This window comes from Dendrobates tinctorius, unplaced genomic scaffold, assembly GCF_039654945.1.
Source record: "Dendrobates tinctorius isolate UK_male_01 unplaced genomic scaffold, ASM3965494v1 ptg000028l, whole genome shotgun sequence".
NCBI lineage: Eukaryota > Metazoa > Chordata > Amphibia > Anura > Dendrobatidae > Dendrobates > Dendrobates tinctorius.
In genome coordinates, this window is record NW_027361696.1 from 73,258,963 (window position 1) to 73,283,613 (window position 24,651).

Here is a 24,651-nt window from a genome sequence, read left to right on the forward strand (position 1 = left end):
AGCCCCCCGGAGCCTGCACAGCCCCCCGGCAGGCCGGCACAGACCCCCACAGGGTGCACAGACCACCGGCAGGCCGGCACAGCCCCCCGGCAGGCCGGTACAGACCCCGGGCAGTCCACACAGCCCCCCCGGCAGGCCGGCACAGCCCCCCGGCAGGCCGGCAGAGACCCCCGGAAGGCCCGAAATGACGGCGCATCATGATGCGCACACACCGCGCATCATGATGACGTCAGTCTGTCAATCAACTTTGAACTTCCGATTCCGATGCCGAATTCCGATATTGAAAAAATATCGGAAGTCGGTATCGGAATTCCGATACAGCAAGTATCGGCCGATACCCGATACTTGCGGTATCGGAATGCTCAACACTAGTGGAGAGGCAAGGACTTTTGAAATTCATGGAAAACATGAATTTAATGGTGGATTTGGGAAAACTTCTGAAGAAAATAAGAGTGAAAGACAACGTAAGATTCCTTCATATATTCTTTATTTAGTAAATTAGTATTATTCTCTCCATATTATCAAGGTGGTGGTGAATTTTGTCTTACATTATATATTATAAATATTAAAACTAATCCTATTTAGGGGAGGGTATATGTCTTACCATGAAGGAAGTTAAATTATTGTCTTTTTTTAAACTGAAATAGTTGATTTGAAAGGAGGCAACCTAAATGTTGGGGGTTCATTTGGACATCATGGTGGAAAATTTGAATTTGGTAATGGTGGGGAGGCAAAGACTTTTGAAATTCATGAAAGACATAAATTTACTGGTGGATTTGGGAAGTCTTCAGAAGAAAATAACAGTGAAGGAAAACGTAAGATTCCTTCATAAATACTTTATTTGGTGAATACGTATTAGTTTCTCCAAGCTATTGAGGTGGCCGAGTATGTTATAATTAATTCAATATTATGCCTATTTGTATTTGTCTAGACTTATTTTGGGGGGGAGAGGGCATGTGTGGCAACCTCTTTATTTACAGAAGTTAGAGGCAAACAACCGGCAGTCTCAAGAGAGATGCTGGTCTGAAAGGTGTAATATCCTGTGACTATACCTTAAATGTCTGTGATGAGAATAACCCTTTAAATAAACCATGATACTTCAACATTTTATAATTCTAAAGAGTCATTTGAGGGCTGAGTATATTCATGGTACCCATACATATCGCTATTCCTCATGAATCATTATGTCTTAATTGAATGTGTTCCGTTTTTACGTGAAACAGCACCACCCTTGTATGTGGGTTGGGTCTGGCACTGCAGTTTTGTCTTATATAAGTGACTGGTGGTCCGTTGCAATATCAGACACAATCTGTAGAGCTAACACTGTTTAATATAAGGTATTTAAATATAATATATTAAGGTAAGTTTATAAAGTTTACTATAGTTTAATTTTATGACAACTGGTATTTATTTTAGAAAATATTTTTTTCTATGCTGTGAAAAATTATTTTAAAATTAACCATTAGTATGTTACATAATGTTCAGATAATTTTGTTTATAATAACTATAGGCCACAAAAATCAAACACAATAGGAAACTTTGGGACTAAATTATTGACTAAATTTGAGAAAAAAAAAGTATTGATGACATCAATATGAGATTTATTGGGGATTCAGGTGAGAATGAGATTGGTGGGATGCTACCCCCCAATTCAGCAGATATCTATTCTGGCAGTGGCTAGGTGTAAGCTATGTGAAGAGTTACAGACAGCAGCCTTGTGAGTTGTTTAGTGGCTGTTGCCAAGTACTAGAATTTCTCACCTATAAACCTGAATGCCAAATAAACTGCTTTACCCAGCAGCTGCTACTACACAATGTATGAAGCTGCAGACATCCTCTTGATACGCTGCTTTAATTTGGCCTCTGCCAGAGCAGACACAACCTGATTGATGGTGGCTGGAGGTTTTTCTATCCTCATCAATCTGATTCTGTCTTGGAAAACCTAATAAATGATAATGTCTTACATATAAATCAAAATCTAGACAAGATAGGCAATAACTGGACCAAATTTATCACAATGGTGCAATTAGTGTGATAAAAATGGTGAATATTGCTAGACATGTTTGACACTTTTCCTACATCTCTCGGTTGACTTGCGTCACACCAGTTTTTTTCATTGCAAAATGATGGTGCCCACTTTTAATTGGTCTAGTGCCTTGCACTCCTCCTCTAAACCACAATCCCATTTTTAGTCTTTCAAAAACTGTCCAGTAAGGTGTAAAAAGTATCTCAAACCCATAAAACATTTGGCACACAGCCTAAACACCAGTTTTGTTCTGCATTTTTTAACGAAAGTTAAAACTATTGATCATAAAAATCCCCACTGTAAATTTTTTTTTAATTTTTCAACTAATGATGAATATGGTCAACAGTGCATTACCAATATATAGATGAGACCATGAAAGCAAATGCATGGAATCTATTTTACTAAAAGGCAACATTTTTAACATCATTTTTTTAATTGCAGCTGGATTTGGTTTTAATGGAAAGCCGTTAAATATCAAAAACCCAGAGGAAAAAGATAAAGCGAATGATAGACGTATTTTTTGTGGTTTGCCAATGGTTTCCAATGACAGGCAGGGGTCTGTTGAAGACCTTCATGCTTGTCATTACAGAGCTACCTTTAAGTTTGCCTATGGCCGGACGTTAAAAGAGACTGTGCTTTTTACTATATACAGCAATGCTTTGGCATTGCTGTATATAGCAAAAGTGATTAAATAATTGGAACTTTGAGTCCCTTAAGGGAACTAATAAATGCAGTGAAAAGTAATACAAAGTTATATATGAAAAACATATGAAAAATATTTTTAAAATATGAAAAATAAAAACAAAAAACGTAAAAGTTTAAATCATATCGCCCTATTATCCCCCTTTACAAATAAAGGTAATAAAAAATACCCATATGTGGTATCGCCAAGTTCGGAAAAAAGTCCAGTCTATCAAATTATAAAAATAATTAACCCAATCTGTAAAGACCATAAACTAAAAAACTTCAACAAAGCCAAAATTAAATTTTTTTTAGTCTTTGCAACTCCACAAAAAAGCTGTAACAAGTAATCAAAAAGTTACATCTATCCAAAATTGGTATCAATAAAATTATCTTCTCTCCCTGCAAAAAATAAGCCATCACACAGCTCCATCGACAAAAAAAAAGAAACTGTTATAAGTCTCAGAAAAAACAACCACCCCAATTTTTTTTTCAAACTTCTGATTTTTTATCACCACTAAACAAAAAAGCTGAATCTAAGAACACAGTGAGTGTTCATAACGCATTCAGTTCCTCTTCTAGGTACCTACTTTTGTTGCAGCAAATGAATGCCTTGAGTGTGTACGATGGAGGAAAGCAGTAGTTTGAAGTTATGCCAATAAATGAGCACAGGTATAATACCTGTTGTGACTTTTTTGTGGTCACAATATACCCAATATCAGGGTTGAATATAACTACTTAGTTGTGGTTTTGGTTTCTGTATCTTATTTTTGGATTCACTAATTTATTGTTACATTCATATAGAAATCAAGTTTGGAGGTAAATTTGGCCATGGACATGGAAGCATAGAGCAAAATGGAAAGATTGATATTGACATAAAGGGAGGAAACAAGGGATCATCTGAAGAAAAAAGCTCTGAAGAAAACAAAGGTAATTATATTACTTTCATTTCTATATTTTATATTTAGATTCACTATTTTAATATTAATTTTTTATAGGAGTCAAGTTTGTAAGTAAATTCATATGAGTGAATTAAGGATGGGCAAATTGATTCTAAACTAATTACATTTGTTTAGAAATTCAAAAAATGTGCCAATCCTAGCAAATTCAAATTCTGGGCATTTCAATTTGTGTGAACCTAGAAAAATAGCAGCCAGATGGCCACCATTTGCTGGATTCATACAGAATGTGGATGGATTTAAAAGTAATAACATATTATTACTTAGTTGTGGTTATGGTTTCTATGTCTCACATTTGGATTTATTAATTTATGGTTACATTCATAAAGGAATCAAATTTGGAGGTAAATTTGGCCATGGACATGGAAGCGTAGGGGAACATGGAAAGATTGATATTAACTTAAAGGGAGGAAACAAGGGATCATCTGAAGATAAAAGTTCGGAAGAAAACAAGGGTAATTATGCTTCTTTTGTTACTATATTTTATATTTAGATTCACTATTTTAATATTATACTCCTATAGAAATCAAGTTTGGAGATATATTTGGTATGTGTGAATTAAGGATTAGAGATGAGCGAATTTGTTCATCGCTATCCAGGATGCTGGGTTCCCTCTGCAGCTTATTTGGCAAGTGCTATAGCTTGCCAAATAAGAGGGAACCCAAACAAATTCGCTCATCTTTTTTAAGGATGAGCAAATTGATTCTAAACTAATGAAATTTGTTTAGATATTCCAAAAATTCCCAATTTCTAACAAATCTGAATTCTGGGTATTTCGATTTTTGTGAACCCAAAAAAACTGGCTGCCAGACGGCTATAATTTGCTGGATTCATACAGACTGTGAAGGGATTTAAAAGTAATACTATATTATTACTTAGTTGTGGTTATGGTTTCTATGTCTCATATTTGGATTTATTAATTTATGGTTACATTCATAAAGGAATCAAATTTGGAGGCAAATTTGGCCATGGACATGGAAGCGTAGGGGAACATGGAAAGATTGATATTAACTTAAAGGGAGGAAACAAGGGATCATCTGAAGATAAAAGTTCGGAAGAAAACAAGGGTAATTATGCTTCTTTTGTTACTATATTTTATATTTAGATTCACTATTTTAATATTATACTCCTATAGAAATCAAGTTTGGAGATATATTTGGTATGTGTGAATTAAGGATTAGAGATGAGCGAATTTGTTCATCGCTATCCAGGATGCTGGGTTCCCTCTGCAGCTTATTTGGCAAGTGCTATAGCTTGCCAAATAAGAGGGAACCCAAACAAATTCGCTCATCTTTTTTAAGGATGAGCAAATTGATTCTAAACTAATGAAATTTGTTTAGATATTCCAAAAATTCCCAATTTCTAACAAATCTGAATTCTGGGTATTTCGATTTTTGTGAACCCAAAAAAACTGGCTGCCAGACGGCTATAATTTGCTGGATTCATACAGACTGTGAAGGGATTTAAAAGTAATACTATATTATTACTTAGTTGTGGTTATGGTTTCTATGTCTCATATTTGGATTTATTAATTTATGGTTACATTCATAAAGGAATCAAATTTGGAGGCAAATTTGGCCATGGACATGGAAGCGTAGGGGAACATGGAAAGATTGATATTAACTTAAAGGGAGGAAACAAGGGATCATCTGAAGATAAAAGTTCGGAAGAAAACAAGGGTAATTATGCTTCTTTTGTTACTATATTTTATATTTAGATTCACTATTTTAATATTATACTCCTATAGAAATCAAGTTTGGAGATATATTTGGTATGTGTGAATTAAGGATTAGAGATGAGCGAATTTGTTCATCGCTATCCAGGATGCTGGGTTCCCTCTGCAGCTTATTTGGCAAGTGCTATAGCTTGCCAAATAAGAGGGAACCCAAACAAATTCGCTCATCTTTATTAAGGATGAGCAAATTGATTCTAAACTAATGAAATTTGTTTAGATATTCCAAAAATTCCCAATTTCTAACAAATCTGAATTCTGGGTATTTCGATTTTTGTGAACCCAGAAAAACTGGCTGCCAGACGGCTACAATTTGCTGGATTCATACAGACTGTGAAGGGATTTAAAAGTAATACTATATTATTACTTAGTTGTGGTTATGGTTTCTATGTCTCATATTTGGATTTATTAATTTATGGTTACATTCATAAAGGAATCAAATTTGGAGGCAAATTTGGCCATGGACATGGAAGCGTAGGGGAACATGGAAAGATTGATATTAACTTAAAGGGAGGAAACAAGGGATCATCTGAAGATAAAAGTTCTGAAGAAAACAAGGGTAATTATGTTTCTTTTGTTTCTATATTTTATATTTAGATTCACTATTTTAATATTATACTCCTATAGGAATCAAGTTTGGAGATACATTCATATGTGTGAATTAAGGATTAGAGATGAGCGAATTTGTTCATCGCTATCCAGGAAGCTGGGTTCCCTCTGCAGCTTATTTGGCAAGCGCTATAGCTTGTCAAATAAGAGGGAACCCAAGCAAATTCGCTCATTTTTATTAAGGATGAGCAAATTGATTCTAAACTAATGAAATTTGTTTAGAAATTCCGAAAATTCGCAATTCCTAACAAATCTGAATTTCGATTTTTGTGAACCCAGAAAAATTGGCTGCCAGACGGCTACAATTTGCTGGATTCATACAGACTATGAAGGGATTTAAAGGCAATAACATATGACATTACGACTTAGTTGTGATTGTGGTTTCTATGTCTTATATTTGGATTTAATAATTTATTGTTACATTTGTATAGGAATCAAATTTGGAGGTAAATTTGGCCATGGACATGGAAGCGTAGGGGAACATGGAAAGATTGATATTAATATAAAGGGAGGAAATAAGGGATCATCTGAAGAAAACAGTTCTGAAGGAAACAAGGGTAATCATATTATTGCAGATTTAGTATGAGCAAATTGATTCTAAACTAATCAATCTCATGTAGAATTCCCTAAACAAATTTTGACAAATCCAAATTTCTAGGAATTTGATTTGTGTGATCCAATCAAAATGACTGCTAGCTAGTTACTATTCACTGCATTTGTATGGATTGTGAAGGGATTTAAAAACAATAAAATATTAAACTCCCTTCGCCCCTCATCTGTTCTTGCCACCGCAGCTCACAACCAATACTCCACTAGCTTCCTAAGGCATCCAATCCAGCTGAATACTGTTGCTTACCTACTTGTAGTTTTTGTTTCCATATTTTATATTTAGAATCACTCTTTTAGTATTACATTTTTATAGGAATCAAGTTTGGAGGTAAATTTGGCCATGGACATGGAAGTAAAGATCAAAATGGAAAGATTGATGTTAACATAAAGGGAAGAAATGAGGAATCATCTGAAGAAAAAAGTTCTGAAGAAAAGAAGGGTAATCATATGTGTCCATTGAGGATGACCAATTTGATTGTAAAATATTGAAAATATTTTAGAAATTCCCTAAATTATCAAATTCTTGCAAATCCAATTTTTTGGGGAAATCAATTTGTGTAACTTGACAAAACGGTAGCCAGCTGATTCATATGGGCTGTGAAGGATTTAAAAACAATAATATATCATACTCAAGTTACTCTACATCTGTACCTGCCTCCATAGTTCCACACTGGTCCTCTGTTGGTTTTCTTAGGCACCCACTCTGGCTCTGGTCTCCTCTTCACTCTTTCCTGGTGCACCCCTATGCTTCCATGCACATTTTGATGTCATGATGTCATAACGTACATTTCCCCATGCGATCAAGAAGAGTGAAGGGGAGACTTAATGCGAAGTTGGAGACTGAGCCTTAGGGGTACTTCACAATAAGCGAGATCGCTAGCGAGATCGCTGATGCGTCACCAATTTTGTGACGCATCAGTGATCTCGCCAGCGATCTCGCTGTGTGCAGCACACATCACCTACCGGCCCCCCCCGGGTATCGCTGATCGTGCAGGAATGTCCTGGGCCATTTTATGATCGTTGGTCTCACACGGCAGTGGGAGACCAACGATCAGCGAGCTCCCAGTGCTGTAAGCAGACGCTGGGAGTTGGTATCCAGGGTAAATAGCGGGTAACTAAGCGCACGCATCGCTTAGTTACCCACTATGTACCCTGGATACCAGCGTGCTCGTGCTGGGAGCTGGTATCCAAGGTAACAGCGGGTAACTAAGCATTACAATTAGCTGTAATTCTAGACATCAGCAAAGTCTATAGAGGTGGTTTTAGACAATCCCTTACCTCTATTTTCTATGGAGACATGTGGTAGGGTGACGCAACATCCATTTCCATACCTATCGCAATACCAGGTGACTTTCACAGATGTAAAATATGAGGGATCCATAACCCCAGACATTGTATGAGAAATATTACTACAACTAGGTAAACAAAATAGTGAATTTGCTGGCTATTTTTGGCTTATATATTTAAGTTAAGCAATAACTTTATTATTTTTATACTCCAACTTCATTATTGTTGAATTTATACAGGAGATTTCAAATTTGGAGGTAAATTTAGCCATGAACATGGAGGACACGGAAAAGGAAGAAGCTCAGAATCATCAGAAGAAAACAACTCTGAGGAGCACGAAGGTATTGTGTCATTATATTTCTTGCTATCTGAATATTGTTATGATACCCTAAGATGAAGAAAGAAGGCAAAGTAAGCTGCCACCCAACTTGCATTGTGGATGCATGGGACATCATTTAATATGTGGGTTAATTGTCCTATGAGCATTTTAGTTAAAGCACTATTTCAATTTCAGATGTTCTATGGAAAAAAATTGTCTTTGAAAGACAGCTTTTTTCCCAACTTCTGCATTAGTGAATGAAAAGGGCTGCGCTGTGATCTCTCCTCTTACAGCGTGAGAGAGTGTTTTATTGACCCACAAGCAAGGTCATACACAGAAATCATAGGGCGCCATATCAAAAGTCTGAATTGAGCACCCCCAAAAAAGTAAAAAAATATTCATCAGAGTTACAGTGAAAAGACAAAGTAGAGGAAGGGTATACTTCTAAAGTTTTAAAGACAGTGAGATGGCATGTATTGCAGTATGCACACAAAAATAGTATACCTGCCATAGTGTGATGCCAGTAACAATGCTCCCCCACCCCACACACTGTATGATGCCTCTACGGTAAGATGCCTCTTCGCATAATTTGCCGCCACTGTACATTCTTCCATACACACAGTGTAATTTCCCCACAGTGGCCTTAACACAGTGTGATATCCCCAACACAGTTCGATGTCCCTACAGTGTCCCATAACTCAATGTTTTGCCTCCAATTCAGTATGATGTGCCACATTTGCACCAGAACTGGCCCCCCCCAACCTAAGGGTCCCATAGTAGCTACCTTGTCAGCCACTATTACTATCAATATCTCTCAGAAACTTATGACATTTATTTCGGATATGACAATAATGACTGAAATTAGAATGCCCCTTTAAAGGAGTTGTCCAGCATCAGAAAGACATGTCTGCTGTCTCCCAAAACTCACCACTATTGTCTAAAGATTGGGTCTGGTATCGTAGCTCAGCTCCATTGATGTGAAAGTGGCTGAGCTGCGATAAAACTCACACTATAGACAGATTTTGTCTTTAGAAGAAAGCAGCCATGATTTTCTACTTCTGGACAACCTTTTTATCTGCAATTAATTGAACCACTGTCCGTTTGATGGCTATCACGCTAGACTTTAAGAACCGACAGATGTACTAGTGCGGAAGCTAATACTGTATTGTTATATATTTATTTCGTTTAATTGGGTTGAGGTGAGCTAGTGACGAGAAGAGCAGTACCATAAAAAGATAGAGATAAAGACTAACTCAATTATTCATCATCAATGGTATCTTCTCCTTGCCTATATCTTCCTCATCTGTTCTGCCCCTATCTCCTGACCTTCATGACATACAATGCATCTATTACAACCACTAACCTTCTCTTACAGCACGTCATGCTCATTAAATAATATTTTACTATGTACAAGTAATAGTCAAAGTCAGGGTGACTTTGGATGCACAATAACAAAGAGAAAAGTTTTGAAACCGAGAACTTTCCTATCAAAGTAATAGAGAGGTTGAAAATCAACCTCTTACTGTTATCACATTTTATTATTACTGTAGATAAGATTTGCGGATTTGATGTAGCCAAACAACTTTCATTATGATTAGCATGGAAAGCTATATTTTCACCCTTGAATCTATTTTAATTTACCTTTAAAAGAATTCAAGGAAAAGTCATCCTTTGAAGACATAGACTTGGACTTTGGGACTGCTCCCACTTATAATCCAGAATTCACAATAGAGCCGGTGATCATCCCTCAGACTGCACAATTATTATTTCAAGGTAATAGAGAAAGGTTGACACAATCAGTAGAGAGTTAGTTCTTGAGCTTTATGGATATTACGTCTAACTAATGTCAGTTTCAGAATTTATGATCCACGTAGAAAAAGCTAGGAATTAAGAAACGACAAACACAGTAGAATACATTTTGGAAACTTTCATGCCACCTTCAATGGTCAGATTGGGTATGACTAAGATAAATTGGTGGATGCGTTAACTCATTTGAAGGCAGAAAATCATGCCGGTAACCCAATATAGGTTTAGTCTCCTGGCGTTGCTTAGTGAAGTACAAATACAAGGCAGCAAATTTTTCTCCTTTTTGATGTGTCTTAACTTTCTCCTCACTTCTGGTTCTACAGCAAAATGAATGCATTTGATTTATCTGTTTATTTATCTATCTTTCCTGTACTTATCTATTTGAATTAATTTCTACTAGAAATACTGTACATTCTCATTGTTAAATTTATGTGTTCTCTTCTTATCCGAATGGCGACAAGTATTGTGAAGTGACCCAAACTACAATCAAGCAAGGAACAAAGTTGTCCTAATAATCCTCACTTTCTATTTTGAAGGACCAGTAACCCCAAATCAACCTGTGGAGCCTGAGGTACCAGTGAACACTCCTGAACCTGAGGCACCAGTTCAGCCTGAGATACCCAAAGAGCCAGAGCAGCCGATACCTGTTACTGAATCACCTCCATCAAATGGAAAATCTTGCACATTCAATGCACAATTTGTGCGTCACGGACAAACTGTAGAACTTGCCTGTAGTACTTGGTATGTTACATTCTCATTTTTTCTTATACCTATATACTCAGAACACCATGCTCCTGCACGACTCACAATACTATATATTCATTTTTTCCCTGCATTGTTCCCTTAACCCCTTCTCCCCCAGGCCATTTTGCATTTTTGCATTTGTTTTTTTCCTTCCCTTCTTGCCAGAGCCATAATTTTTTTATTTTTCCATCAATATGGCTATGTGAGGGCTTGGGCTTGTTTTTTGTGGGATGAGTAGTACTTTTCAAGGATGCTATTGGTTTTACCATATAATGTACTAGAAAAAAAATTCCAAGTGCGGTAAAATTGCAAAAATAGTGCAATTCCACAATGATTTTTTTGAGTTTTTATTACCATGTTCACCAAATGCTAAAACTGACCTGCCATTATCATTTTTTCAGTTCATTACAAGTTCATAGACACCAAACATGTCTACGTTCTTTTTTAAGTGGTGAAAAAAATCAAAAGTTTTGTTAAAAAAAAAATTGCGTCATTTTCCAAGACTGGTAGCATCCCCATTTTTCGGGATCTGGAACTGGGTGAGGGTTTATTTTTTGCGCACCAAGCTGAAATTTTTATAGATACAATTTTGGTATAGATAATATGTTTTGATTGCAGCCAAAAAAATGTATTTCTGATGTTTCAATTTTTTTCTCGTCACGCCATTTACCAATCGGATTAATTATTTTTGTATATTGATATATTGACTCGGCGATACCAAATACGTGTATTTTTTAAGCGTTTTATTTTGAATGGGATGAATTGAGGTTGATTTAAACTTTTATAATTTTTAAATTTTTAAAAATATTTTTAGAAACCTTCTCCATGGGAGACTAGAAGCATCTGATCGTTTGTGCTACACAGAGCAGGGCTTCAGCTCATAGCTATCTGGATATGACAACCACAGGGGTCTCCTGTAGACTCAGGGTTGTCATGCCAACCCATCAGCGACCCGCGGTCATGTCAGTGATAGGTCCTCTTTAAGAGATGAAAGTTAAAGGGAATCTGTCATTAGGTTTATGTTAGCTGTGAGCAGCATGATGTCTGGACAGAGACCCTGATTCCAGCGATGTCTCACTTACTGGGTTGAAAACTGGGATTTGATAAAATCCCTGTTTTATCTGCTGCTTGGAAGCCTGAGCTGTGCATAACCTCACCCATGCCACTGATTGGTTACTTTCTGTATACACTCTGCATAAGCAGAAAGCTGCCAATCAGTTGTCAGGGTGGGGTTATACAGAGCTCATAAATATGGATGACTACATGACAGCAGGATTATCACTCCTCCAGTGATAATCTCATGCTAATAAAACAGTGATTATATTAAAACTACAGCATGCAGCTCAGTAATTGATATAACGCTGGAATCAGGGTCTCTCTCCACATTTTGCTATGTTAATATTAGGTGGCTAAAACCTTGTGACAGATTCATTTTAATTTCTGATTAATGATTACAGTTTTGATAAATGAAGCCAAATGTATCATTGGCTATTTGGGTTAATAAAGATATCAATTATTGTTCTATGATTCATAGAAATGTTATTTTGTTCAACCTTACTCATAATATCCTATGCAATGGTTTACTTTTTAGTACATGCGATGATGGTTCTCTGACCTGTGTGAAAAATCTGAACTGCCCAGGTAATTTTATTATTTAGTCATAATAATTGTCAGTATATTTAATTGTGAAGAATATACCTTTGAATATATTCATGAACACTGCATAATCCAGTAGACTTATTTTGTGTACTTACTGAGTGCCAGCACCAACGGACCCTATGATTCCTTCATTGCAGCCAACACATATTTCATAAGTCCAGTGTCTCTATTTTTTGATCATGTATTCTGTATTTTACATACAGTAGGTACTCAATCAAGTATTGTTTGGTTGTGATTAAGAATTGAGCGGATATATTCCGAAACCGATCGCCGAATCCAAATTTGCCATATTCATGCCATATTGGTGGCCTATTAGTGCCGAATTTATGTTTGATCATCATTTCCAAACATATTCCCTCATCTCTTCTCCCATTGACTTCAATGACGTTCTGCTTTGTTCAGTGAATATTGCAAATACAATGTTCGCCGGCGATCATAATCTGTACCGAATATTGAAAAATTTGCTCAACTCTAGGTGATATAAATGTTTACATTGTGTGATGTTTTGTACATTTCTGTATTTTAGGGGTCTGTTCGGTGATTGGTTTACAGATGATTCGCACTTTTGATGGGACATTGTATGAGTCTCCTGGTAATTGTGACTACGTTTTGGTCAAGACCTCCGACTTTACAATCAGCTTGGACAACGAACGCTGCTCTGAATTGGGCTATGACAATTATGTAGGTTCCATGACCATCAGGATATCAATCAGACAATTCCCTGTCTTTATATTGCATTTCTATTTTCTTAATATTTTTTGCTCCTCTATTTTAGAACCCAGATGCAACTTGCATTAAGTCTGTGAATATCTACATCCCACAAAAAGCCACCATAAACCTGCTCTACAACGGAACAATCCAGTCATCAGGACAAGCAGCAGATCTTCCTTATTCCATCTTAGGTATGGTCAAAGAACCATCTGCAGTCTTAGGGATAGAAGGACCTTAGTGCTCCCTTGCTCGATGAGCTTCATAATATCACTATCATTGTGTCAGCTTCAAAATTAATACATGATTTTTTTTTAGACACTATTACTGTTTTAAGAAGTTCGTCCGTCTTCTTGGATGTGGCAACCCCATTAATGAATATTCAGTATGACTGGGTTGGTAACCGCCTATATGTTATCCTTGATCAGAGCTACAAAGACCACACTGCTGGCTTGTGTGGTACTTATAATGACAATCGAAATGATGACTACAGGTACAGTGTTTTCCCAGTATATAGTTTTTAAATTCTTATACTCCTCAGAGGTGACTAGCTTTACTTTCGCTGCTCAATCATCATACCCCTAGACAAGATTGATAATTTTACAGAGAAGCAGATATCAGAAAATCACCTATTTTGAAAATCAGGTTCATGTTATTTTTCAATTTTTTTTTGCATATGTCAATTTTTATATATCATATTTTACATTTTAAAATAAAAAGGAGAAAGCTTACAATTTTCATACCTTCTACTGGGGCTTTTTTAGACTCTTACTTCCTGTTGTTTCAGGAAACAACACATGTACATAGCTATGATAGTTGGACCCAAACCCGGTAATTTGTATTGAAGAGTCTAATGAACGTGTGTAAAGTTCATTGTGAAGGGAAGGGGAGCAGGGTCAGCTGTGACATCGACTATTATAATTGGTGTATCTTGGGTTTTCAGCTGTATATAGAGGTGTTTTCAGTCATAGCAATTCTGGCTTTGATGATAAGGAGTCAACCCAAATTCAGACTAACATAGATATACAGTATAGCCGAAAGACGAGATCCATTAATAAAACAATGCTTTATTGGTAACAAGATAAAAACAATATTCAAAACTCAGAAAAAATACAAGATGAATAAAAATAGCAGAGTACCCAGTAGGAGGGTATAGTAGGTATGTCTTGTATGGAGGGTGTGATATATATTAAATGTATAGCATTAAGATTATATGTAAATATTATAATATGAAGATAGTAGCCACACTTACAAATGAATACGGCCGAGAAACAGAAATGTAATCCTGAACAGATATAAACAGATACAAATAATTGCATATGATGGAGGTATGGGTTATTAATATTACTCTGTAATTATCAGGATAAAGAAAGAGATCCCTATATAGGGAAATGCAGCTTGCAAAGCTATAGACCGGGTTATAGTAAACTATACATGTTACTTGATTAGCAAGTATGAGCTGGAAAGACCATTGCCTGAGTACAAGGCCAAAAGGTGTCACCAACAGGACAGATCAGGCGTTCCCCTCCTCACCCCGATGCACGTTTCGCAATTCAACTTCTTCCAGGGGCATGATAAGGAGTTTGCTGAAAACTCTTCCAAATAAATAGACTCATATCTCTTGAACTGTATAGGGAATTAAAAAATCAAACAAATAAAAAACTACGAGGAGCTGCGGGAATATGAAAAGAGAAAAAACTAGCCACCTGTGACCCAGTGACAGGTCCTCTTAAAAGTTAGTTTCCTTTAAATGTAGTATTTTCTTTATTAGCAACTGAGAGCTGTAATAATACTTTTAAGAGAGAAGTAAATGGTGTAGAACATGATGGATCAAAAAGTCAAATAAGTATTACAGATAATCCAAGGGAGAACTGAAATAATAAAGAAGTTTTTATTTAGTGTGAACATAATATTTGAGTACGTGGGAACTTTTAAAAAAAAATTCTATTTTTTCTTTGTGCATTGCAGGAGCTCTAACGATATGACTGAGACTGTATCCAGCTTATTCAGCAAATCCTGGAAGACACAATATCAGTGTTCAGAAGATACAAAAGACCCCCAAGATATTGGTAAGTGTGTTCAAATCTAGAATTTGGAAAAAGTGTCCTAAAGTTTTTAAAACCGTTGGAAGCTTTAGGTATCGACACTTTCCAACCTAAATGGAAGCAAACTAGCTAAACAGTAGATGCTGCTAGCTAGGTGATTCAATGGCCTCCTGCTCAGTGGTCACTGATTACTGACTTGACTGCTTGGTTGGATCTTGCATTTCGAGTCACACCATCTTTAGTAGATATACCTTTAAATAACTAACAAAAATAAAATAATTATGAAGAAACTTAAATTATCTTTAAACACTATTTTTGCAAGTCATAAAGGAATTATCTCTACAGGATTGTTATTTGGTTTCTCTTATTGAGAACAATCTATGTACATCCCAAGTACAATTTCCATACCTTTCAATAAATGTAGTTTGGTCATCTGATCCAGGGAACATATCCATCCAACAACCCTTGGTGGTCTGGAATCCTTCCTCTTTTTGATAAAACAAAATTGTCCAATTGAGTAAATATTTTGGCCTCTGATATTGTTCTAGATTAGAGAAAACTTGATTTTGATGGTAAAGAGTTCTTTTTAAATTGATTTTGCCATATCGTCAGTTGCGTGATAGTTCACCAATTTCTCTTTATTGTTCATCAGGTCAAAAAGCAGATGCGGATTGGGTTTGCTCTGATGCCTTGGATAATTCCCTCTTTCAAGACTGTGCCCTTCTGATTGACACCCACTCCTACAAGATTTCTTGTTCCACCAATGTCTACTATCTCAATGAGAATGAAGGACTTTGTGCAGCTTTGGCAGACTATGCTTATCGCTGTGCCCGGGCAGGAATATTTGTTCCAGTTAGTTCCTCATTTCCAGATTGCAGTAAGTTAGTCTTTATTTTTTTTATTATCATTAGTTATTAATTTATTGTATTGTATTGTGTATGGAATCATTTCAACGTGTTTTATAAGTATCTTAAACTTATGTTATTTAGTAAAGTACACCATGTCCTGGAAAAGGCATGTGCCATTTAGGAGATTATGGTTCAAGCTAAATTAAAATGGCTTTTGCCCACAGCAGAACCCATTAAAAAAAAATAAGAGTGACTGCTCAGGTTTGCCTTACCTTCCTCTCTTGTGGATGACCTTACCAGCGCTAAGTTCTCCATCTCCATAGTCTTGGACACAAAATGCCCCCTATCACCTCTTTTCTTTTCCACTTTTAGGTCCGGTTTGTAAAGAAAGTATGGTTGCTATCACGGAGGATTCATTACCACAGCAAGATTGTGCTGAATACACTTCTACACTCATGAAAATTACATCTTCTATCCCACTGAATGAAGTTTGCATCTGTCCCTCACACCTCTACTACGATGCCTCTCTGGATGAATGTGTAAAAGGGTAAGGACACTTATTCGAGAAGTGGTCATGTTTTGGATTCTAGAGAAGGCCAACTTTTTCTACTTTGCCTCCAAATTGTCTCAATGGCACAATAATTTTCATAAACAAAACTCAACAATTGACTTGAGTGACCACTTTTTATCAAAAGCATTCTGTAAGTGTATTTTGATCATTTGATTCAGGGAACTGATCCAAATATCTTTAGAGGATCTGAAATCATCCCTAAATCTGGTGACTGTGAAAAAGAGTCAAAAAAAAACATTTTGAGCAAATATTTTGCTTTTGACCATGATTTGGATCAGTGAGAACTTGATGATGACAGGCAGGACTTGTTTATATACTTACTTACTAATTCATATTTTTAATAGCTTCTGACCATTCAGATATTTCTTTCTTCCAGAGATTACTGTCCTTGCTACAGTAATAACCGTCTGTACAAATTAGGAGAGATTATTACCCAAGCCGATGGACAAACATGGTAAGGAATATTTTTTCTTTCATGGTTTCAAAAGTATTTAGGATGGAAATATAGCAACATTACCATTAGATTGCAAGTGTACATCACATCTATCCAGTATTATATATCAATTTAAGGTTATGGACAATGGAAGCTTAAACAGGCTGTCCAGTAATAAAAAAAAGTTGATTGGTGGGTGTCCAACCACTGGCAACCCAACCATCAGTAGATAATGAAAATTTTATCCTTTTACCCCCACTACGAAATGCAGTTGCAGATCGGACATTCGACTGGTGTTCCATTCATTCTGTTTGAGATTGCACAGTTCTCTGAAGCCCCAAAAGGTTTCAAAGGTGCAGTGGTTGAGCGTGTGCACTGCTGCTCCATTCTGACAATGCCCTGTGTTGCTGATCAGTGTGGTGGTTCCATCAGTCTGAACCCCAATGATCAACAGGTTATCACTTACTCTGTAGATAGGTGATAAAGTGGTTGTCAAAAAAATAAAGTTAACACTCAGAAATATTCTTATTGCATTAGAAGGAAAACTAGTTGAAATGTTTATGTCTTATTTGTTTTGCGTTTTAGCCCTTGTGAGAGAATAACTCAATGCGGTGACAAAGAAGAAGTTCCACCTGGTAAGATACGCACAATCCTGATTTTGTCACTGTTTCTCTCACATTATAAAAGTGATATCAGCAGAGGTTCTTTTTTATTTTGTTATTTTGACAGAGACGGAATCGTGCCAAGATAATGAAATATATGCAGATTGTCACTTTAGCAAAGGAAAACTTTGTGAGCCCTCTTGTATGAACTTGGCTATACTCGACACAGGATGTTCCCTTCAGTGTACTCCAGGATGTGTCTGTAAATCTGGGTAAGTTATTGCCCTTAGTCTCCATACCCTTTAGATAGCTCTTTGATGAAAGATAGTTTGGCAGATCATTGAGCTGGTACCTATGATGCCCAACTCTCCCATACACGGGAGCACTCACTCTGCTCCACACTCCTGTGTTCTCTCTGAGAAAGTAGCAGCCATACATATTTGGCAGTGGCTTATCTCTTAGACAACAAAAGGATCACAAGGCTAAAATTGGACATTCTTCAACCTTACTTACCCTGAAATTATCTATTGGGGGAAAGTGGAGCCCCATGTAGACATTAGGGCAATGGCTGAACCTGTTGATATTGGCACGTTCGACAGAGATTAGTCTAATGCGTATGGGAGTCTTAAGTGTTGTGTCCAATATAATACCATTAATATAAAACAAGATGTTCTATGTATTTGAAGAAGAATGAAACATTAAATTACACAGTACAGCCTATGGTGATAGACTCATGAACAATGGATGAAGAAACTTATTTTTAAGATTATATTCATGAATGTATTGTCCTATAAGGTCACCCCTTGTATATATGTTCTGTTAAGGTATAAGTACATCATAGGGTAAGGTTCATTGCTTGAGATGCCTCTCTAGTAGACAGAATGAGGAGCCACTCCATGGAGTAATTTCCGCTCTGGATGACTAAGTTTGACTATTCATTTCACGATTCTCTATTAATTTGAAATGTAGGTATGTAATACCATATTTCTCCTGTAGTGGCCACTGCAGAAGAAATGTGCAGTTGTCTGTAGATCATTGCTGCAGTAACAACTGATTGCTGGGAATTAAGCTGCCAGATTTGTGGTGAAAAGCTATTTACTAGTGGGTGTTTTTTTGAAGAAAGGGGTTGCCCAGATACTAAATCCCTTTCAGAAAAAATAAGAAGAGGTAGGATTCTTAGTTAAAACAGATATTGGGAAATTTTAATATACTTCTTAGAATAAACTTTTATAATTTGCTGACACGTCAACACAATTAGAGGATGTAGAAAATGTGCCAAATGTGCTATGCTCACTTTTACAATTTTTTTAGTTTTCTGAGGAGCAGTGAAGGAAATTGTGTACCAATGAATGAATGCCCTTGTATCCATGGAGAGGAGATTTATGTCCCAGGAGCAACACTAGCAAAAGACTGTAACACTTGGTAAGCCACTGTAGATATTAATATTTTGTCTAAAACACATGAGACATATTATTCACCTCTATTGTTATTTTTAATCATTTTAAGAAAACCATACCATATATATTTTTATAATTTCTATTGTTAATGGTCACTCAAATAGCTGGTTTTAATAAATAAAAAATCCGTAAATATAATAAAAAAAATTGCTAAATAAAGTATTAAAAAATATTATTACTGATGATTTTATATGTGTTGTAATTACAGCACATGTGAAAATGGCAAGTTTTCATGTACAGATAACCCATGCAACAAAGTATGTAATGCTTACGGTGGATCTCAATTCTTCCTCTTTGACAACGTCTGGAAGTCTTTTGACACAAAACAGTGTCCAATTGTGCTAGTTGAGGTTAGTTGTAAAAATATTCATAAATTGACTGAATATAAAATTTCCTAAAGCGTTTTATATATGTGGTACAATGTACTCCCTTATTGTAAATTGTAGGAGCATTAAAGATCATCTAAGAGTCATGTAACTATATAAAGGATGAAGTTATCGGTTCAAATACATAAATTATTCTTGTATTTTACCTTCTAGTCTCTTGAAGGTGAAACTCCAATCTTCAGGGTTGTCATGCAAAATGCTCCAAATGAAGTCATGGGAGGCGCTCTGCTTAAGAAAACTATCCATATCGTTTTTGGCGGAGCAAGCGTAGTCCTGAGTGAATTTGATACCACAGTGGTAAGACGTAGACAGCGCTATCTAATTCAGAAGCTCGGCATGATTAGCTTGTCTCTACATGAGACATATCTAAATAGAATCAGTATTACAAAGATTTCCACATGTGATGTAACCTTAACATTATTCATTCAGTAAGTAATATTTTGGATGTTTCTCATCTACAGGTACATGAAGTAGGCAGTACGACTCAACTGAAAACTTACCGATCTGGATTTTATCAAGTGGTCCATTTCCTACTAGGTCTTGCTGTGTATTATGACCAACATCTAGATGTTATCATTCAACTGGCACCACAACTACAGGTACATAACTACTATTGAAACTTTTAAAAAATAGAGAGTCGATGCAACTAGAAAAAAAAATTAAATGTGAACGTTTTCAAGGAAGCTATGGAGTGTATTCAAGAATATTTACCTAGCTCTTTTGTTTGGATAAAGGGCAAGGTTCAAGGAATGTGCGGTGATGCTGATGGAACCACTACTACTGAGTTAGCCATTAGCAATATGGCTCAGTATGCTTCTCAGTTCCTGACTGAGGTGGTAGGTGACCATTCACTTTTGTACATATTCTCAGAAAAAACATAAGTATATGTGTTCGATTTACACTTTTTCTTTTTGAATAGTGTCCCGACCAACAGTCAACTCTACCTCCTCCGTCTGATAACCACAAGAAGTTTGTGGAGACAAAATGCAGCCTGCTAAAGGGAGAAGACTTTTCTGAGTGCCACACAGTGGTAAGACTTGCTCTTGACTTCTATTTTTGCATGTACAAATGTTAGATTTTCAAGGTATTTTAGGGAAATGATAATATTACCAAGGAACATTCAGCAGGAAAACATGTTGGAGACAAAATAGACGCGTACAGTAAGTAGCACAACTAATGAATTTTCTTCACTTTAGAGGAGAAAAAAGTTGTGCAAAGAATAAAATAATCTTAAAAACAAAATATCTGGTATTTGTACTGATTATGTTTTTTTCTCAAAGGTGAATGTGGATCCTTATTATGTAGCTTGTGTTGAGGAGACTGAAGCATGTAGAGAGGGTGAAAGCTGTCTTTGCTACTGCACTGCGCTTGCAGCTTACGCCCGTGCCTGTTGCCGCAAAGGAATCACCATTGATTGGAGAAGCACTGACACATGCCGTAAGTTTGTCTTCTAACTTTTTTTTCTCATGTTACTTCAAAATTTGAATTAATCTTTTAAATTGTCCATTCTTTTGTTTGTTTCAGCGTCTCCTTGCGAATATTACAACAGAGGTAAGATCAAGCTGTTTTGTTATTGGACATCAAAACTGGTTGATTTTTAATTAAAATGATCTCAATTGATGTTTATAAATATTGGAAATACTTTTTTTTCTTAAGATGGTGGAGAAGGACCTTACCGCATTGTAATGATGAATGGCAATACGTTAGTGATTGATTATGATAATAATGCTGTGTCTCTGGAAAATGATGATGTTTCTGGAAACCCGAAGGCAAGCTTCATGGTGACGCAAAGCCTTTATGTAGACCATCAGAGTACGTAATTTTTTATTTTCAAACTTTAATATAAATTTCACATAACCTCGGTGTTTTGTAGTCACACAGAAAGTTTAATTTACACCTTAGGTAGCTAACTTAAAATACTTCTTTGCTTCTCGGTGTAGATGGTAGAAAGCTGATCTCTTTGGAGTCTGCACAGCACCACAACTATTTCATCGTTCAGAATGATGATGAAACTTTAAGCCTGAGAAAGTGGCAACCAAGTGTAGAGTTCCGAAAAAGAGCCACTTTTATTTTGAGATCGGACCGCTGGGTGACAGGCTACAATGCTCTGGAATCTTATACCTCAAGAGGACTGTATCTTTCCAACAATGGAGACGCACTGGTCATGTCCAAAGTGAAATCAGTAAATATGCTTCAGATGAACTTCAAGCTGATCGGTAAGACCCTATAGATTCATCTCGAATGACTGAATACCATTTTCCTTAATCTGAGATCTTAACACTGATGATTAATTTTCAGAGGAAAGTTTTGGCTTGCCTTCTTTCTCTATCTGCACCTGGAAGTACAGATCTTGTGGAAGCCCATGCATCGCAACCTGTCAAGATCCTCTCGCTACAAAGTGCACATTGACGCTCAAGTAAGTTTTCTCTAACCCATACCATATAAAAAATAGTCCAGAGCCAGTCTTTTGTGAAATGTCGGCACTAAAATATTGAATTGACATTTTTATAATAAGATTTTAATTGTAAGGAAAATTAAAGAATGAGGAGAATTGGGCTCTAATGATCTAGTTGGTTAATTAGTTATATTCTGTTCCTATTTCATATTCCATATGCAACATACTTTCAATTTGCCTAGTAATATTCTGTAGTTTTTGCATGGTCAGATCATATCTCACTGTTAAATTTGCTGTTTCTTAGGGTTGAAGGTTGCTACCCAATTTGTGCCCCAGAAATGGTCTTTGATGAAGTTACTCATCGTTGTGTTCAGATTGAAGACTGTAAGTTACTTTCTGTCTACTTTTTCTTTTAAAAACATAGTGGTCATGTAAAGTGGTCATTCGGACTGCCAACAATCAACAAGTTATCTATGTGATCAGTGATAACTTATGTGAACCGAACAACCTCTTAAAGTATCTAGAGTGCGTCAATGATTTTTTTTTCAGGTGTTACTCCACCAGTTGGGCCTTCTCCAACAACGAAACCAACAAGCCCAGTTTTAACAACAATAGAGGTAAAATTAATAATATGGCTCATCACATACAGTATGTGTCTTTCTGAGGTTATAGATGATATATATATCAGATTATCTTACATTATGTTTACTGTGCTCTAATGTAGGCATGTCGCAACGTCGTCTGCAAAATAGATTCATGTGCCGATGGAGAATATCTTCAACAAGTTGATTCATCAGACCCCTGCTGCCCAAAATATGAATGCTTTCGTAAGTATACAATAAGGGCTGTTTGTTTTATTTGTCATTGATTTCCCAAATGATTTCAGATTTGTACATTACATAAGCAATATAATACAAATTAATTAGCAATTAGTTAATTCTCATTGTCTTTACAGCAATTCCTCCTCTAGTCACCACAGGACCTCCTACTGAGGTAAAAACATATATTGTTCATGATTTATAATATTTCTTCTTTTACCTTTCTTTGTCAAAAGAATATAAATAAATGTTGACATTTTATGGCAGGGTAGTAAGCAAAAACAATGCTATTGACAGTTTTGACATTTTCTGTTTGTAATAGCTCACTTTTATTTTTGCTGTTTAGACTATGTCATGGTCTGCAGAGTCATTTCAAATTCATTTGAGGATGTGAAATTCAAGGACAGATCACAGCTCTCCTGTAATGTTGGAGGTCTAGATAGGGCAAATAAGTAATACTATATACATGGAAAAAGCTCATCAGGCAAGGTCCCTTGTCGCCAGGTGCATGCAGGGGTTACAGTAGACCTGGAGACCATAAGTCTAGGGAGTCCCAAAATGACAATCTCTACCATCGGAAAAGACTGATGCCATTATAAACCTGTGATAGTTGGGAACCCACATGGTGATTCTCCATTGGGTTCCAAGAGATTCAAATTGCGCCACTGCTTTTATACTCTCCAGTCTCTAGATTTTCTAGGTGTGGAATCTCATACACGAGAGGATTTGATTTTTGCATTTGTTTTCTTTGTATTACTTTTATACATAATACTCTATGTATATCCAAATTGCAAAAGCATTCCTCAGTAATTATGCTTTTATGTTGATGGCTTATCCTTCTGAGTCAGTCTTTCAGCATCTGATTGGTGGGGGTGCAACATCCCGCACCACCACTGATTAGCTGTACCCGATAGCAGCAGCAACTGGAAAAGCGTAGTTGCATAGCTGCACAGCACAGCTTTGTGAACTGTATGATTGGCATGGCTGAATACTGCACATCCACCCACTATTGAGTTAAATAGAGACCAGATATGCAGTTCTCAGCCTCGGCTACTACACATTTGATACCAACCAGCCCAATTTCAACAACAATAGAGGTAAAATTAATATTATGGGTGATCACATGTGGAGACTACACATGTTTCCTTCTGAGATTATAGATAATATACATCGGATTATCTGACATTATGTTCATTCTGCTCCAATATAGCCATGTAGCAACGTTGTCTGCAGCATAGAACCATGTGGCGATGGAGAATATCTCCAACTAGTCGATTCATCAGACCCCTGCTGCCCAAAATATGAATGCTTTCGTAAGTATACTATAAAGGCTGCATGTGTTATTTGTCATTGATTTCCCAAATGATTTCAGATTTGTACATTGCAAAAGCACTGTAATAAAAATTTATGAACACAATGAGATAACTATGATTATGTCTTTACAGCAATTCTTCCTCCAGTCACTACAGGACCTCCTACCGAGGTAAAAACATATATTGTTCATTAAAATTCATTGTTTAAAATATTTCTTTACTTTTTTAACCTTTATTTTAGAAAAGAAAATAAATAAATGTTGAATTTTTTTTCACAGAGCATTAAAAAAATGCTATTGACATTTTTTTACATTTTTTGCTTTTAGCAGCTCACTTTTATTTTTGCTGTATAGACTGAGTCACGGTCAGCAGAGTCATTTCAAATTCATTTTAGGGTGTGAAATTCAATGACAGATGACAGATCTCCTGTACTGTTGGAGGTCTAGATAGGGCATGGAAGTAACACTATATGCATGAAAAAAGCTCATCAGGCAAGGTCCCTTATCACCAGGAGCATGCAGGGGTTGCAGTCAAGCTGGAGACCATGAGTCTAGGGAGTCCTAAAATGACCATCTATCCCATTGGAAAAGACTGATTCCATTATAAACCTGTGATAGTTGGGCGCCCACATAGTGATTCTCCATT

The 24,651-nt window shown here is 36.3% G+C and overlaps 1 protein-coding gene across 1 annotated transcript in view; it reads left to right on the forward strand.

Annotated features, from left to right (window-relative positions):
* The first annotated feature begins 358 nt into the window (after positions 1 to 358).
* LOC141085016 (uncharacterized) overlaps positions 359 to 24,651 on the forward strand; it is a 118,356-nt gene continuing 94,063 nt past the window's right edge. The window contains exons 1-40 of the mRNA XM_073569940.1: positions 359 to 464; positions 648 to 815; positions 2,467 to 2,538; positions 3,511 to 3,636; positions 3,995 to 4,120; positions 4,607 to 4,732; positions 5,219 to 5,344; positions 5,684 to 5,746; positions 5,831 to 5,956; positions 6,286 to 6,348; positions 6,438 to 6,563; positions 6,929 to 7,054; positions 8,142 to 8,243; positions 9,872 to 9,994; positions 10,564 to 10,768; positions 12,363 to 12,412; positions 12,957 to 13,111; positions 13,206 to 13,332; positions 13,457 to 13,631; positions 15,107 to 15,207; positions 15,836 to 16,060; positions 16,404 to 16,578; positions 16,979 to 17,056; positions 17,621 to 17,670; positions 17,765 to 17,909; positions 18,949 to 19,059; positions 19,303 to 19,444; positions 19,634 to 19,777; positions 19,942 to 20,079; positions 20,215 to 20,316; positions 20,400 to 20,510; positions 20,761 to 20,917; positions 21,005 to 21,031; positions 21,137 to 21,292; positions 21,421 to 21,696; positions 21,779 to 21,896; positions 22,180 to 22,259; positions 22,425 to 22,492; positions 22,600 to 22,702; positions 22,831 to 22,868. Of these exons, the coding sequence (XP_073426041.1) occupies positions 359 to 464; positions 648 to 815; positions 2,467 to 2,538; positions 3,511 to 3,636; positions 3,995 to 4,120; positions 4,607 to 4,732; positions 5,219 to 5,344; positions 5,684 to 5,746; positions 5,831 to 5,956; positions 6,286 to 6,348; positions 6,438 to 6,563; positions 6,929 to 7,054; positions 8,142 to 8,243; positions 9,872 to 9,994; positions 10,564 to 10,768; positions 12,363 to 12,412; positions 12,957 to 13,111; positions 13,206 to 13,332; positions 13,457 to 13,631; positions 15,107 to 15,207; positions 15,836 to 16,060; positions 16,404 to 16,578; positions 16,979 to 17,056; positions 17,621 to 17,670; positions 17,765 to 17,909; positions 18,949 to 19,059; positions 19,303 to 19,444; positions 19,634 to 19,777; positions 19,942 to 20,079; positions 20,215 to 20,316; positions 20,400 to 20,510; positions 20,761 to 20,917; positions 21,005 to 21,031; positions 21,137 to 21,292; positions 21,421 to 21,696; positions 21,779 to 21,896; positions 22,180 to 22,259; positions 22,425 to 22,492; positions 22,600 to 22,702; positions 22,831 to 22,868 (4,836 nt within the window). The remainder of the gene's footprint in view (positions 465 to 647; positions 816 to 2,466; positions 2,539 to 3,510; positions 3,637 to 3,994; positions 4,121 to 4,606; positions 4,733 to 5,218; positions 5,345 to 5,683; positions 5,747 to 5,830; positions 5,957 to 6,285; positions 6,349 to 6,437; positions 6,564 to 6,928; positions 7,055 to 8,141; positions 8,244 to 9,871; positions 9,995 to 10,563; positions 10,769 to 12,362; positions 12,413 to 12,956; positions 13,112 to 13,205; positions 13,333 to 13,456; positions 13,632 to 15,106; positions 15,208 to 15,835; positions 16,061 to 16,403; positions 16,579 to 16,978; positions 17,057 to 17,620; positions 17,671 to 17,764; positions 17,910 to 18,948; positions 19,060 to 19,302; positions 19,445 to 19,633; positions 19,778 to 19,941; positions 20,080 to 20,214; positions 20,317 to 20,399; positions 20,511 to 20,760; positions 20,918 to 21,004; positions 21,032 to 21,136; positions 21,293 to 21,420; positions 21,697 to 21,778; positions 21,897 to 22,179; positions 22,260 to 22,424; positions 22,493 to 22,599; positions 22,703 to 22,830; positions 22,869 to 24,651) is intronic.